Source organism: Coloeus monedula (genome assembly GCF_965178545.1).
Source record: "Coloeus monedula genome assembly, chromosome: 23".
Lineage (NCBI taxonomy): Eukaryota > Metazoa > Chordata > Aves > Passeriformes > Corvidae > Coloeus > Coloeus monedula.
The window spans coordinates 2,957,664-2,973,981 of record NC_138803.1 but is presented as its reverse complement, the minus strand read 5'-3'; the positions used below and the strand labels follow the sequence as shown (position 1 = coordinate 2,973,981).

Sequence of the window (16,318 nt, the reverse complement as noted above, 5' to 3'; positions counted from 1 at the left end):
CCAGGGCTCGCAGCGCTGGTGCCTCTGACAGGAGCCAGGGGAGAGCAAGAGCTGATGTGATGCCAAGTGCGGGGCTGCACCCGCCGCCCCCACGGCTGGGTCCCACCAGCCCTTCAGCTGCGCCCGCGATCCCCACACCGCCGGGACGGGCACGGAGCCGCAGCCGCGGAGCGGGGGCGCGGAGCCGGGGCGCGGAGCCGGGGCGCGGGGCCGGGGCGCGGAGCGGGGGCGCGGAGCGGGGCGCGGAGCGGGGCGCGGGGCCGGGGCGCGGAGCGGGGCGCGGAGCGGGGGCGCGGGGCCGGGGCGCGGGGCCGGGGCGCGGAGCGGGGGCGCGGAGCGGGGGCGCGGAGCGGGGGCGCGGAGCGGGGCGCGGGGCCGGGGCGCGGAGCGGGGCGCGGGGCCGGGGCGCGGGGCCGGGGCGTGGGGCCGGGGCGCGGGGCCGGGGCGCGGGGCCCGGCGCAGGCGCTGCCGGCGGGGGCGGGCGGGCGCGGGGCTCCGCCCGGGCGGGGCGGGGCGGGCGCGGGGCGCCTGCGCTGCCGTAGCGGTCCCTGGGCCGCCCGTCCCGGCCGGGTCGCTGTCGGTGCGGGGGACGGCGGTAGCGGCGCGGGGGCTCCGGTGGCCCCGGTCCCGAGCCCCCCACCCGCCTCTCTGTAGCCGCCTCGCCGGGACCCGGCCTCGCCTGCAGCTCCTACCGCCCCTCCCGGGGGCTCCGGGTAAGCCGCTCCCTCCTTGTTCCCACGGGCGACCCCCGCCCAGCGCTCCTCATCCCCTCCCCGCTCTCCTCTTTCCCTCCCTCCCCCCCGGCCCTTTGCCGCTCCCGGGGAGCGGAGCGGGGGCGGCCGCCTGGAGCCGTCGGGTCCGGTGGGGCTGGGGGCGGCCGCGCTGCGGGCCGGGGTCCGTCCAGCGGCGGGTGCCCCTCCCGCGGGGTGGCCGCGCTGCGGGCCCGGGGCCGGCGGGGTTCCCCGGCTCCGCCTCTGTTGGTGGCTCGGGCCCCCTTTGTCCGCTCCCGGGGATGCTGCCGGGCCCCTCCGCCGGTCGGGCCGCGGGGCCGCCACGCCGGTGCCACCTCCCCCCCGGTCGAGCCCCGGTGCGGGGGCGTCCAGCCCCGCTCCGTCCCGCGGTCCCCGGGGTGGTCGGTGCGATCTGAGCGCCCATCCCCGTGGAAGGGACCCCGAGCACCAACAGGTGGTTTGGCACCGATACTTTCTCTTTTTCTCCCCTTGCCTTTTTTTTCCCCGTACCTCCTTCTGTCAGATAATTTTCCCGGTTTGATCTCTAGGAAGTGAGAACCGCCCATGGCTTTTACACCTCCCGCTCACAACCGCAGGGTGCAACCCCCCATTTCTGGGGGTGTAACCCCATATCCAGGCGTATTCGCAGACTGTGACCCCCCCACTCGTGTGTGTCACTCCGAGCTGCTATCATAAAGCCATGATTCCACCTCACATAAAGACATAATTCCATCTCAAAAGGCACCCAGCTGGAGATCCTCACCAGCTCCCGTCCCACGAGGAATCTGTAAAGGCAGTGCACACGTAGCTGCTGTCTGGGAAGGAGGTGGTTTGCAGGGCCCAGTGGTGACGCCTCGTAAAGATCAGCAAAAAGTGGCCAGAAAGAGCCATTCGAGTGTGTTGGCAGCACCCAGAGTTGTAAAAAAGGGAAGTGTCTCACCTATTTTGTCTGCAATTTCTAGTAATAATTGCAAAACACTGTTACCTTACTGTGAGTTACGTGGTGCCCAGGAGAACCAGTAGTTGTAGATTTGAAATCTTTTTTTTTTTTAATGCATATCAGGAAACAGAGCTGGGGTGTCAAATATACTGAAACTGCTACTGGTTGGGGGTGCCACACACCAATATTTACATACTATATTCTCAGAAATAGAAAGGAAATTTGAATACAAATATTTTTCTTAGAAATAAATGCGTCAGATATTTACATTAGGGTCTGGATTTTTGGCTATTTTTTAAACTACAGCTTGCTCAAAGGCAGGGATCCTCTGGATCTGGCCAAATTTCTGTGTGAAAACATCTAGTAAAAGTGCTTAAGGGCAACTAAATGCCCATTTTGCTCCTTCCTCAGTTGCTCTCTTATTGGGATGACTTTCAGGATTTAGATAAATTTCACAGCAGAAGAGCCAGTTGGCAACTGGTGGAATTATTTCTGCAGGGGTTATGGGAAGAATAACTCATGGATTAGATTTTTCAGTGTGATATTCCTGAATTTTGAACATTCATTAAAGATATAATGTGTTTGGAGCAATAAACTTGCAGTACCGGCTGAAATTGTGGTTTTTGAGGCATCATGTTTCTTAAGTTTCCTTCCCTTTAATTTTCAGATCAAAAATGTTCAAAACAGGAAGTTTGACTTGCACCTTTTATTTTGTAAGACTTTTCCCTACTTCTTTAAGACCGATGATATTTGTTGTTAAAATCTGAACTCTGTGATTCAGCATCACTTAATGGGTTTGGGCTCTTGCTTGAAGATTTTTTGTCGTTTATAATGTTTGATGTTCCTCCCTTCTCCTTTCCTACCAGCCATGGCCATGACTGGCCCCACGCCGTGCTCGTCCATGAGTAACCACACCAAGGAGAGAGTTACGATGACAAAGGTGACGTTGGAAAACTTCTACAGCAACCTCATTGCCCAGCACGAGGAGCGAGAGATGAGGTAAAAATCCTTCTTGTTTCCCTTCCATACTGGATAAGAGCCAAAATTTATATTGAATGAATTTAGTTTTCTTGAGGCAAAGTAAAAATAATAAAATCACAGATTGGTTTGTGTTGGAAAAAAAAGCTCACCCTGTTCCATCCCCTGCCATGGGCAGGGACACCTTCCATTATCCCAGGCTGCTCCAAGCCCCGTCCAGCCTGGCCTTGGGCACTTGCAGGGATCCAGGGGCAGCCACAGCTGCTCTGGGCACCCTGTGCCAGGGCCTCACCACCCCTCCCAGGGAAGGATTCCTTCCCAATATCCCATCTATCCCTGTCCTCTGGCACTGGGAACCCATTCCCTGTGTCCTGTCTCTCCATCCCTTGTCCCCAGTCCCTCTCCAGCTCTCCTGGAGCCCCTTTAGGCACTGGAAGGGGCTCTGAGGTCTCTCTGGATCCTTCTCCTCTCCAGGCTGAACACCCCCAGCTCTCCCAGCCTGGCTCCAGAGCAGAGGGGCTCCAGCGCTGGGAGCAGCTCTGTGGCCTCCTCTGGACTCGCTCCAGCAGCTCCAGGGCTGTGCTGGGCCCCAGGGCTGGGGCAGCTCTGCAGGTGGGGTCTCACCTGAGCACAGGGGCAGAATCCCCCCCCCACCCTGCTGCCCATGCTGGGGGCTCAGCCCAGGGCTCAGTGGGCTCTGGACTGGGGCATGTCCAGCTCTGCCTCACCAGCACCCCCAAGTCCTTCTCCCAGGGCTGCTCCCAATCCATTCTCTGTGTTTGTGCTGGGATTGCCCTGATCCATGTGCAGGACCCCCAGGAAGATGATGGGAGGAGGGGGTGTTGTGAGGAGTCCCTCAGTGCTGCCTGTGACTGACCTGAACCTGGGGCACCTCTTTAAGTTCCCCAGTCCAATACAGCAGTGGGCTGGACTGAGCTGTGTGACTTCCCTTTGGCTGGAACCCTCTAATTTGCTGAATACCCTCAAGTTGTAGCACTGGGACTTGTGCTGTTGTCCCAGCTTGCCACGGAGTCTGTAACCAGAATTTGGAAAATGGTTCAGTGTTGGTTTGGCTTTGCTGCCAAAGCCATAATGAGCTCCCTGAGGAGCTCCCCACTGCCTGCTCACTACAAGAGCTGCAGAAATGAGGAAGTAATTTAGAAATAAATATTAACTTGCAAAGATATTTTCTTCAAAGCTTCAAATGAGTAAAGAGAGACTGAGGTCCAATTCAGGCAGAAAAAAATATCACTGATTTAATTCCTTCTTTTCTCTTCACATAGCTCTTGCCTTTAAAATTTATTTCTTATTATGAGCACTGTTGTGTACTCCCCAAATCTCTTGTTTTTTTTCTTCTGTTTAGGATCAAGACTTTGTCTGAACAAACAGACTGGACTTTATGAGTTACATGTTTTTTGTAACAACAGATGTCTGTGGGTGTGTAATGTGGAGTTTAAATGGTGTTGACACTGTACCCTGAAGTGCAGATTGAGCCTATTAGGGATATTTGGGGGAATTTCAGCATGGCTTTGGCATCACTCAGTCCTGCTGAGCCATTGAATTCTGTGTATTGCACAGACTTTTGCTGCTGGAGTTGCTGGTTTGAGTGTGGATTGGGATGACTGGGCAGTGCTCACTGGTACTTGAGCAAAGGCAAAGCAATTTCAATGTGCCCGATTCTGGAAGTGATAACCCCAAATATTATCATGTCACAGCAGCTGCAGGGAGCCCCAGGAGACAGGAAGAGGATCTTGCAAAGAATGACTTGCAGAAAGAGAAGGAATGTTTTAGTACATTTGTAATGTCCCAAACCACCAGTCCCAGTTCAGCCAGCTGTTAATACAACTGGCACTGGGAAAAAGGTTCCAGAGGATAATCATTACAAGTGTCCCCTGAAATCATTCCCTTTCTGAAGTCTTGCTTCCTCCTTTCTCTTCTCCCAGATAATCCTTTTATATTAAGGCTGTAAATATTTCTGATTCTTTAAGGGGGAGAACATGTACAGACAAGTTTCCTCTTCCCAAATATTTTGAGTATCTCAGGGATTAGGAAATCTAAAGTAACTTTTCTCATTTTGCATGTGAATAGTTTGAGATGCAGAGAAATTTTAAATGTGTTTGAATACCAGTTCTTCCTGGAATAAGTGAAATTTTGGTGTTTATGTGTTTATTATGGCTCTGGCCTGAAGTGACTTGCCCAGCTGTCAGAGAGAGACAAGAACAGAACCCAGATCTCCTCAATTTGTATTTGTGTGCAGCAAAAATGTACACTTGAATAACTTGTGAAACTCAAGGCGGGTTTAGTTTATTAAAATCAGAGAGGACAAGGTTGGAATTATAAAATTGGATAGTAGATTCTTCGAAATTAATTTCCTGTCTGAGTCTCTCCTGTACATCTTTACACTTGTAACTTGCTGGCACAGGCCAGAGGCTGTGGATATGTGTGCCTTGTTAAGAGACAATATTAATGGTTCAATCTGGTTTTTATTTTTTTTAATTTGATTTAAAAAGCAAGGTTAATGATTCAACCTTTATTTTTCTAATTTGTCTCTGCTCTAGACAAAAGAAACTAGAACAGATGATGGAAGAAGAAGGCCTAAAAGATGAAGAGGTAATGAATATGGAAAAACTATCTTAATGCTTAAATACAGGAAATTTTCTTTTCTAAATGGAGATCTGGGATCTTTCCTTGGAATTGCTGTGGTCCCTATGGAACCCACCTGCAGAATTTTCACTGGGGTCTCTTAAACTCTAGAAAAGAATCAGGAGGTCGGCACATGCACAAAAGGAAACGGAGTTCCTTCGCCTGAAGAGAACCAGGCTTGGACTGGAGGATTTTGAGTCTCTAAAAGTAATAGGCAGAGGAGCCTTTGGAGAGGTGAGTCCAGAAAAAAATGACTACATGTGTTTTTAAGTGGCTCTGGTGTTTGGTAAAGACTTGCTTAGTTTATACAAGCAAAAAGTAAATATAACAAGCACAGATTGATTTGAGCTGAACGGTCACGTGCAGCTGGGTTTTTATGTAATAAATGCTGGTTTGAGACATCCTGTGCTTTCAAGGAAACGGAATGAATTTGAAAAGGACCTGATGGGTAGCTAAATACAGGTTTGCAGTGGGTTTTAAAGGTGAATTTCTGAGGCTGGACTTAGGGAGAGGTGGAGGGCCCTTGCAAAGTCTCTTCTGGTGGCCTTCAGAGAAGGGGCTTGGGACCACCTGCTTTAGGTGTGAATCGCTCAGTGTCCTCTCTGTTAAAATAACTGCAGCTCTTAGAATTAACAGGGCTTTTTGCCATTATATATTATTATATTTGCACCATATAATGCTTCTTGTATTTTATAATCTGAGACGATTTCATGAAATGAAAGCCAAGGCCTTGACACCCAACTTTGTCAAGAGTTCTGCTGGGAATGCTGGATTTGATCCAATCTTTGTGTGCCCCCAGGTGCGACTGGTCCAGAAGAAAGACACGGGGCACGTTTACGCCATGAAAATCCTACGCAAAGCCGATATGCTTGAGAAGGAGCAGGTGAGGAGCACCCCGAGCAGGAATTGTACCCTGGATCACTCTGGGAGGTTGCTGTGGTGTGTGCAGAGGAGGAACAGGCATCTGTGCTTTACGTTTAGTAGCTAAAAATTCTGGGTTTTTTTAACCTCTGTTCTTGTAAAGGAAATAAATCAGAAAAATCTCTGGATTCACAAGGACTTGTTTTTTAGTGGGCTCCTTCAACACCAAGTCCTGTGCAAATGATTCAATGCAGGCTTGAAGGCCACTGTTTTACTGCATTTATGACTTACAGGATCAGATATAAATATCAAAGAGATACAACTGCTGGAATTCAGACTCAGAGACATAAAGCAGCAGCATTTAACATTTTTAAGGCTTTCCTTTGCTAGTATTTCTGGATATATAATGATCTGGCACAATCATTTGTTGAGCACTGGGATGGAGCTCTTGTGTTTTCATAAAGAGATCTAATGGTTAGGTATATTTGTAAAGAATTGAGATTTTTGTAGATAGGATTTATATAATAGGTAGGTTTATATATAATATAAATAATAATAATAATAGATAGGTGTATATATAATAGGTATAAAATACATGTACATAATCATATGCTGAAGTTCTGACAGTATTTCTGCCTTTGTGCAGAAGTTTGACTGCTGTCTTCTCAACATTTGATGCTGTTCAGAATAATAGTTGAACTGCATGTGAAATAAATGCATTTAATAAAACTAATCCAATGCACTGTGTCTGTCCAGGTTGGCCACATCCGTGCGGAGCGGGACATCCTGGTGGAGGCAGACAGCTTGTGGGTTGTGAAGATGTTCTATAGTTTCCAGGACAAGCTAAACCTCTACCTGATCATGGAGTTCCTGCCTGGAGGTATCTCTCTGGAATGCAAGGGCTGCTCCCCTTTTGTTTGGGGATTGCTAATTTCTTCGTTACAAATGCAGTCTGGGACTGGAGTGCACGTGGGTGCCCTGCAGTGGTGTTTGTACTGTACATCTGTGAGGAACAAGATTTCTGCTTTGTGGGGTACTGAGGTGTTTGGGCAGGCTTGAGGTTTCCTTTTTGGGTCTTTGAGCTAGAGGTATTTAAACTTGGCTTTACTATTCTTCTAGTTCCTACCCTAGCTGTGCCCTGGCTGTCTATAGAGTCACAGCATATCCAGGTTTGGCAAGCTCTAACCTGCTGGTTTTAGCTGAATGCAGCAGAAATAGCTTTTTTTCTATAAATGTCTTCAAAATTAGTGAGAGTGGAGCCCGTGTGTTCACTTCTGGGGGGTTTCCAGGTGACATGATGACACTGTTGATGAAGAAGGACACTCTGACAGAAGAGGAGACGCAGTTCTACATCGCTGAGACCGTGCTCGCCATCGACTCCATCCATCAGCTGGGATTCATCCATCGGGACATAAAACCGGACAACCTCCTCCTGGACAGCAAGGTATGGACTGGCCACTGGCTGGGGAGGAGCAAACAGGCCTTGTGATTGTTCATATTGACCTGAAGTGGTGTTGACAGTTGTGGAAGAAGACGGTGCTTCTTTATTTAGCCCTGTTCCTTCCAGCTTTTGAGGGCATCTCTGCCAAATTACTGGGGAAAATTCCCAAGCCAGGAAAGACCCCAGCTCCACTTAGACCTTCAGCTCTTCTGACAGCTGTTTAAACTATTTTTGGCTATTTCAGATGCAGTTTAGAGCACGTGGTTTCAGTTCCCTCTTAGGCAAAGCTGTTTCCCTTTGCTCTCACATCTGTTACACTCCCACTTGCCAGCTCTGGTTGTACCAAACGTGAAGGACGTGGCTGTTCCAGTAGCCAGGCTGAGGATGGAGGATGGAGAATCTCCCTCAGGATCAGGGTGTGTTCCTGAGGGCTGGCCAGGCTACCTGGTTGTTTCAGGCACTTTGCACAAAGCCTGATTGTTTCAGTATCCTCCTATTGCTCACTCCAAGTTTGCCTAAAATCAAACTTGCTTGGAAAGAGTTAGCCAGCAGTAAATAATGACTTTCCCATTACCATATAATGCACTGAATTACTGCAGAATCCCAGAATGGTTTGGGTTGGAAGGGACCTTAAAACTCATCCAGTACCACCCCCTGCCCTGGGCAGGGACACCTCCCACTATCCCAGGTTGCTCCAAGGCCTGCCCAGCCTGGCCTTGAACACTTCCAGGGCTGGGGCAGCCACAGCTTCTCCAAGCAGAGTGTCCAGTTCAGGATGTTTACATCTAAATGAATACATTTAGAACTTTGAAAAGGATGTATACTATATATATTATATATACACTTCTATAACTTGCACACAGTCAATGTGGTGATGTTATGCACCAGGACAGATTCAGTCACTGAACTGAGGGTGTTTTTTATCTCCTGGGGCCAATACACAACCCAGGGACTGCAGCTGCCTCTGGAGAAGTTTCCTTTCACCCTGAAATGGTTGGGAACTTGCAGAGCAGAGGTTTCCTGCAGTAAATGGTCACTGGGCTTTCTCTGTGGAGTAGCAATGGAAGCATTGATGGCTTCATTCCCTGCACACATCCAGTGCTAGGCTAAACAAGGAAGGCAAAGGACATTGAGGGGCTCGAGTGTGTCCAGAGAAGGGAACAGATCTGGGGAAGGGGCTGGAGCACCAGGAGCAGCTGAGAGACCTGGGAGGGCTCAGCCTGGAGAAAAGGAGGCTCAGAGGGGACCTTCTTGCTCTCCCTGACAGGAAGGGACAGCCAGGAGTGGGTCAGGCTCTTCTGCCATATCTCAAGTAAAAGAAAGAGAGGAATTGGCCTTAAGTTGTGCTTGGGAGGTTCAGATTAGATACTAGATTTTTTTTTTAATGCAGGGGTGGTCAGGCACTGGAATAAGTTGCCCAGGGAGGTGGTGGAGTCACAGTCTCTGGAAGTGTTCAAGAGGCATCTGGATGTGGCACTTGGGGACATCATTCAGAGGTGCTGATGGTGGTGTTGGGTTCTCTTCCAACCTTGCTGATGCTGTAATTTACTATGATAATGTTTTATATTGGTTTTGGATTTTGGGTTTTTTGTTTATTTCTAGGGCCATGTGAAACTCTCAGATTTTGGTCTGTGTACTGGACTGAAGAAAGCCCACAGGACAGAATTTTACAGGAACTTGAATCACAGTCTTCCCAGTGACTTCAGTAAGTTCTTTGGCTCCAAAGGGTATCTGGGTGATTGCTCTTGGTGCCTGACACAACTGATTTCAGTGTGAGGGTACGGCTGCAGTAGGGAGTCTAATAATGAACTTAAACATCTTGAGGTGGATTTTAATTTTCTGTAAAATAAAAATAATTTCAGTTACTTTAAACCCATTTTCATTTCCAGAAGTTTGTCTCTGAAAGAGACTCTGCTGTAGCCCTGTGCATGTGTAATAAAGCGAGAACTCAGTGAGTTGGGAGCTGCTGGCTGGCTCTCAAGTGTTACTGGAATGAATAAACCAGCACAATCTCTGAGTATCCAGGATTATTCTTGAGGGGAATAACTTGGATCATGGAGTTACACAAACCCTGAAAGTGTGGTGTGCTAATGAAAGGCTTGATTAGATGTTGCCTGTATTTCATAGGTTTGGAAGTTGGGAGGTTTAGGTTTGGGGTATTGGCACACATCTTAAATGAGATCTTTAGTGAAATGGTTTGGGGGTAAAAATATCTTGGGTGACCAGCAGGATTCAGTCCCAGCTATTGAATCTCCTTCAGCTTTCCAGAACATGAATTCCAAAAGGAAAGCAGAGACTTGGAAGAGGAATCGCCGGCAGTTGGTAAGTAGGTTCCACCTGCTTGGAAATGTTCCTGCTGAGGTGTTGCATCCAAATGGAACATGGATTTACATGAAATTTTTAATGCATCTCAGAGTTCTGGACAATCCTGAAAGGAAAAGATTCAGGCACTTTTTAAAAGAAGAGGAATGACTCTAGTTTGTCCTTCATCCATCTGCTGAACAGCTGGTGACATATGTGCTAGAGACAGCACTGCTGTAATTACTTACATGGAGAGCTGAAGTCTCCCAGCCAAAACTATCAGTTCTTGCCACTTCCAATCTAACAAAGGGCTGCTGACCCATTCCAAGGTGTATGTGGACAGTGATACCCTTCCCCATTTTCCTGATGCTATTTTAAGACTCCTTCACATGAAGACGTTGATTTTGTCTCTATGTATCTTGGAAGAAAGGCTTTAAACACCTTTGCTAAGGGTTCTCAGAGACAATCTGGTGTCTTTCTCAAAATAACCACTGCTGTGTAAGTTCCCATTTCTGCATCAGGCAGTTTTCCCTACAGATGTGTAACTGATGGTCTTTGTTCCAGGCTTTTTCTACGGTGGGAACTCCAGATTACATTGCTCCTGAGGTTTTCATGCAGACTGGATACAACAAGCTGTGTGACTGGTGGTCCCTGGGGGTCATCATGTACGAGATGTTGATTGGTAAGGGACGTGCAGGGCAGGGTTGTAGGTGGGAATGGGGGAGCAGGACATCAGCTGTGCTCATAGAATCCCAGACTGGTTTGGGTTGGAAGGGACCTCAAAGCTCATCCAGTGCCACCCCCTGCCAGGGGCAGGGACATTTTCCACTATCCCAGGTTGCTCTATGTCTCATCCAACCTGGCCTTGGACAATTCCAGGGCTGGGGCAGCCACAGCTTCTCTGGGCAGCCTGTTTCTGTGCTTGGGGTCAGCTTCTCACAGCATTCACTCCTTGCCTGGTCTGTCAGGTGTGTTCTGACTTCAGGAATTATTTTTGCTTGACCCAAGATTATATTTTTGTTTCTTTTCAGGTTATCCACCATTCTGTTCCGAGACTCCTCAAGAGACATATAAGAAAGTGATGAACTGGAAGGAGACGCTGACATTTCCTCCAGAAGTTCCAATCTCTGATAAAGCAAAGGATCTTATTTTAAGGTGCCAGCCCCATGGTTTGTCAGTTAATACAGCACTAATTTTCTTGTCTTGTCTCTGTATTCTGTGCCTCTCATGGCTTGTTGCACATGGAAAAACCCTAATGCTACAAACTGTTACACACATGCATCAAATGCTGAACTCCCTTTTCCAATACTTTAGTCTCTCAGGCCATTTAGTGGTTCCCTGACTAAATTGTGCTAAAAAGGAGCTCCCATGGAAGTGCTACTACTCTGGCAAAATGTTTCTGCCCCTTATTTTGCCTGCAAGCTTCTCATGGAAGCAAGTTCAATCCTTTTGACAGAGCTGACTTCTTACAACAGCAGTGATTTTGCCTTTGTATGTGCTGGAGCATACAAATGCACCCCAGTGCTTGCTGACTCATTTGTACTTCATTATCTATTCTCAGGACAGAAATATAAATGTCTGGCTTTTTAGGCTTTATGCGTTCTGCTCTACTCTGGTCCTGAAATAGAAAGGTCACGTTATCCTGTTGTGAAGGAATAGCACATCTTAACTGTGGCATTGCACACGACATTCCTAAACATAACTTTGTGTGTTGGTTTTGCTGTGGGAGTTCTTAGTCTGCTCCATTTATCTGGTAAGAAAGTGTAGCAGTATCAGTTCAGAAAGCTGTTCCATTTCTGGATGGAATGCTTTCGTTTTCATTCTCCCTTCATTTTCATTCTTCCTTCCATCCCAGATTTTGCTGTGAATGGGAGCACAGAATTGGTGCATCTGGTGTGGAGGAAATAAAGAGTAACCCATTCTTTGAAGGGGTTGATTGGGAGCACATCAGGTAAGATGCTTTGCAGAAAAGCAACTGCTCTTCTCTAGGGACTGCTGAGGCCAGCCCTGGTCTGCAGCAGGGAGCAGCTGACTGGCATTTATCATATCCAGCTGTGGGTGAGAGCCTTTTGTTCTCTACCTGAAGCTGGCTGAGGTTTAGGTACCTTCAATCTTGATAAGAAATGGAAGGTGGCTGAATCCTGCTTTGTCTGCCTTTGAAATCTCAATGCTCCATCTGCTCTTCTTGGCAGAGAGAGACCTGCTGCGATTTCAATAGAAATTAAAAGCATTGATGATACCTCAAACTTTGATGAATTTCCAGAATCTGATATCCTTAAACCAACAGGTAAATGATTGTTTGATTATCTCTGTAAACCTTCCTCTTCTCCTGTAGAATAATCTTTCCTGTTAGTCAGATCTTACTAGATGCTGATTTTTTTTTTTTTTATCATGACCAAATAGCTTGGAAGCCTTGTGGTGCAGGAATGTGGGTTCCAGGAGATGCAGGCTTGTAAATGATGTGGGAGTTGTCTGAGAAAGGGCAGCTGTCAGAAGCAGTAGAGCTTCCAGAAAGTTCAAATCCCACCAGGGCCTGGGAGCCCAATGCTGCAAGTTCCCCTCGGTGCTAATTCCTGCTGGCACTTGGAGTAGGAGTAGGGAAGGGTGGAACTGAAGGGGATGTTTTGGTGTGAATCTCTAAAGGATCACAGCATAGTCACACATTTGCTCCTTGAGTTTAAAAACAGAATCCCAGACTGGTTTGGGTTTGAAGGGACTTAAAGCTCATCCAGTGCCACCCCCTGCCATGGGCAAGGACACCTTCCACTATCTCAGGTTGCTGCAAGCCTGTCCAACCTGGCCTGGAACACTTCCAGGGACTGGGGGATCTACCACCTCTCTGGGCAACCTGTGCCAGTGTTTCACAGCCCACACTGTGAAAAATTTCTTCTTTCTATGTGGTCTGAATCTACCCCCTTTAATTTAAAACGCTTGTGCCGTGTCCTGTGTCCCAGCAGTTCTTTCCTGGGGTTGAAGCACGGAGCTGGATCCTGCATTTATGATATTTTTTCCTTTAGAAACATTCTGCCTTATTCCACATCCAGTGTTTTGTATGAAAACAAACTCTGCAGTTCCAAAGGATAATTCCATTTCTTCTGTGTCTTCCCAGTGGCAACAAGCAACCACCCAGAGACTGACTACAAGAACAAAGACTGGGTTTTTATCAATTACACCTACAAGCGTTTCGAGGGCCTGACGGCCCGAGGAGCAATTCCATCCTATATGAAAGGAGGGAAGTAACACAGCTTTACCTGGGACTTCTGAGCCGTGGAATTCTGTTGCTGTACTTTGGGTTTATACCCATAAAAAAACTTGTTCTTTTTTTTAAAGAAAACTTGAGGGCTATCAACTCTTGGAGAAGACTTCAGGACCCTGTTTTCTTACACAACCTGGTTGTTATTAAGGATTTTTTTTTTTTCCTGTGCCATTGAAAAATTCCACAGGTTTGCATCATCTCTGCTGCCAGCACCTTTTGCTGCTTCAGGAGCAAGAGGTTTTTTTATATTCTTTGCCAGACTGTCCAGTCCCTCAGGAGATGAGAGCAAACCTTCCCTTTGGCATTGCAAAGCACGGGATTCTACAGGACTGCATCCAGTCCTGCATTAAGTGACAAACTCACTCTGCCAATTCTGCCAGCACTGTTTGCCCAGTAGCTGAGGACTCCAGGACAGAGGAAACAAAGCAATAATTGAAGCTTGAGACACACAACTCTCCAGGAAACTGTCTAGCAGAAGGACACAACTCGGATTGCCTTAACCTTACTTTGTAGTGCTGTTTTTATAATGCTCCTTGGAAGCCTCTTCAATAGCATGTCTCAGCTCTGTCGCTGTGGCCTCCAGTTCTGGTGCACTTTACTTTTGGTACTAAGTGACCCTCAAGCCATTTAATATTTTTTCTAAATTAAAAAAAATTTGCAACACTTTTTCTTAAATAGAGGAGAAATGGGCCATTTCCTCCACCGAGATTTTGGTTACTGTATGTCAGGATGGATCCATAAACAATGCAGATAAACTACAGCTGGTCACACAAGTGGGTCTGGAATTAGAGCAGAGGGAGGGAAATTCCATGAACCTGATCCTCAGTGGGCAAACTGTGCACAGCTGGGCCAGCCTGGAGGCTCCCCAGGCCAGCTGCTGCTGTTTCTTAGCCACCTTTAAGTTCTGCTGCATCTTCAGTGGTTTAAAGGCAAAACCCCATCTTCTGTGGCCTTTTTGCTGTTGGTTTTGAGCAGAACAGGATCAGAATGTTGCTGATGGAGGCCTGCCTGGTGTTCCCTCCCAGAGCTGCTCTTGCTGTCCTGGCTGTACCGTCTGTACCCGGAGTCTTCCACGGATGGTGCCTCATGGGGTCACTTTAGGGGCAGTGGAACCCACCATGTCCACTCACTGATTGTTGCCTACCCTAATTTATAAAAGTACATTCAGTTCTGATCAGGATTTCTCCAGGAGAGCCCCAAAGTGCCTTTCCTTGCCTAAGCCTCTCTCAGAACACGACAGCACTTTGGGAGGGAGGATTCTGCCTTGGCTGAGCTTTTCCTAATTCCTTTTACTAACCACGAGCTCCATTTTGTGCCCGTTTGTAGTTAACGCTGCACTTCCAGGGGCAGGTAGCATTAACCCTTGGGCCTGCCTGGTTCCAGTCTGGAATTTACAATCAGATATTAAAAATAGAATTCAATGAGGTTTCTAAAAGCATGTCTCAATTCCAATTGTCTTGGATTCCTGCAAACTTCTCTTGGTGCTGAACACTAACTCCGGAGTACAGACAAGACAAAGCTCCAGGGATGTCTCACAGGAAGAAAAAGGCTTCCAGGTCTGTTTAGTCCTGACTTTCTCGATTAGAAAATGAAACAAAACGGATTTGTAGTGGAACTTTTTTTTTTTTACATAGGTGCTTTTAGAGAATGTTTACCTAGATGTTTCTTGACTCGAGTGCCATCCCAAAGGACTGATGGGGGACTGCCAGTACTGTACAGAACTCGTCAGGGTCCTCCCCTCACCACCCCTGTCCTTTTTGTACATGTCCTATGAGTTTATGACTTGCCATAAGCAATTTAGACAGCAGTTGGATCCTACCAAGCTGAAATGCAAAACTAGCCTTAATTAGAAGTCCCAGGATCTCTGTAGTCAGAAGGGCTCACTTGGATTAATAAGGGCTAATGGAAGGAATGACTGAAAGGATCAGGCTTTTATCAACTCGTCCCTAGATCACCTTCTGCTCCCTTTTGACTTTGCATGAAGGACTGATACCAACTTCTCAAACTGTTCCATCCTTATCCTGCAGTTTCTTCTAGCCATTTGAAAATGTTGCCTTATAAACTATTGGAATTAATAGAAGACCTTTTTTTTTTTCAATTCCTAACAGCTTAGTTACTGCCTTAAAATAAAAACAAAAATCAAAATCTTTTAAAGCTGCTGTGGATTCAGAACAAATGATTTTGAGATAATAGCTGCATTCTTAGCCCTTTACTGAAAGGGACCAGCATCTTTCTTTATAAATACCAAAGACGAGGAAGCTAAACAATTTCAAGTTGTGGTAAATTGCTGTGAAAAACCAACTCTCTAGTACTGTATATTGTGCATTTTTAGTGCTGTGTTTGAAGTGGGACCCCTCAGGTGTGTCACTGGAGTTCAAGGTGAAGTTTTCAAAGGCACGAGGAGCAGTTGGGTACCTCATTCCTGTTGTCTTCCAGCAGAAGTTGGACATCTTTGAATCCAGTCCTGTTGGACACACCTTGCAGCAGGAGGTTCTGTATCCCAGGTGCATTGTAAGCCTGCTTCCTGTTCCAGTTTTTCACCAACATTAGGGAAAAAAGTGTCTCCTACAGTGTCTCCTTCCCAGGATCCATACTTCACTGCTAACAGTAAGGATTTTGTATGCCTGTTACATCTCCCATGGTAGCCAAACATTTTTACATTTTTCTTGTGTTTTGAGGTTGTTAGTATCTTTTACCTCTTTTTTTTTTTTTAAGCTGCAGTTGCTGGATTTCTAGAAGTAATTCCAATCTGAATTTCCAGTGGATCTGAACATCTTATGCTGCCAGTTCATCTCTGTATCATGCCTAGCACAAAGCTGCACTAAGTGTTTCTTATCACTGTGCCCTGACTCTGCCTTAACCTCCAAGTTGAAAAAGTGTTCTGTAAATATTTAAAAGCTGTTACAAAATTGCACTGTAAAATTTGGCAGGTGGTAGTCCACTTTTTATGGAGCAATCTCGTTGTGTTGTGTAAATAAAATCCTCTTAGTAAACACACTTGGTGGTATGTTGTGTTTTACAAACAGGAATCAGAGAATCCTGGAGTGGTTTGGGTTGGAATGGACTTTAGAGGTCCTCCAGTTCCACCCCTGGGCAGGGACACCTTCCACCATCCCAGGGTGCTCCAAGCCCCATCCAGCCTGGCCTTGGACACTTCCAGGGATCCA

At 47.3% G+C, this 16,318-nt stretch overlaps 1 protein-coding gene across 2 annotated transcripts; it reads left to right on the top strand.

Moving 5' to 3' along the window:
• The first annotated feature begins 568 nt into the window (after window positions 1-568).
• Window positions 569-16,134, top strand: STK38 (serine/threonine kinase 38). 2 transcript variants are annotated; one of them, XR_014227051.1, is made up of 15 exons: window positions 569-713; window positions 2,538-2,670; window positions 5,208-5,259; window positions 5,404-5,526; window positions 6,092-6,175; window positions 6,910-7,033; window positions 7,443-7,597; window positions 9,197-9,299; window positions 9,855-9,916; window positions 10,460-10,577; window positions 10,927-11,050; window positions 11,751-11,846; window positions 12,088-12,182; window positions 13,005-15,758; window positions 15,867-16,134. XR_014227051.1 is itself a non-coding variant. In XM_082296277.1 (14 exons), exons 2-14 carry the CDS (start codon window positions 2,540-2,542, stop codon window positions 13,133-13,135), a joined length of 1,398 nt encoding a protein of 465 aa, XP_082152403.1. In that variant the 5' UTR covers window positions 569-713; window positions 2,538-2,539; the 3' UTR covers window positions 13,136-16,134. The 2 variants fall into 2 exon arrangements, 1 of the variants encoding a protein (XP_082152403.1); XM_082296277.1 differs by having other exon boundaries at window positions 13,005-16,134.
• Window positions 16,135-16,318: the final 184 nt, after the last annotated feature.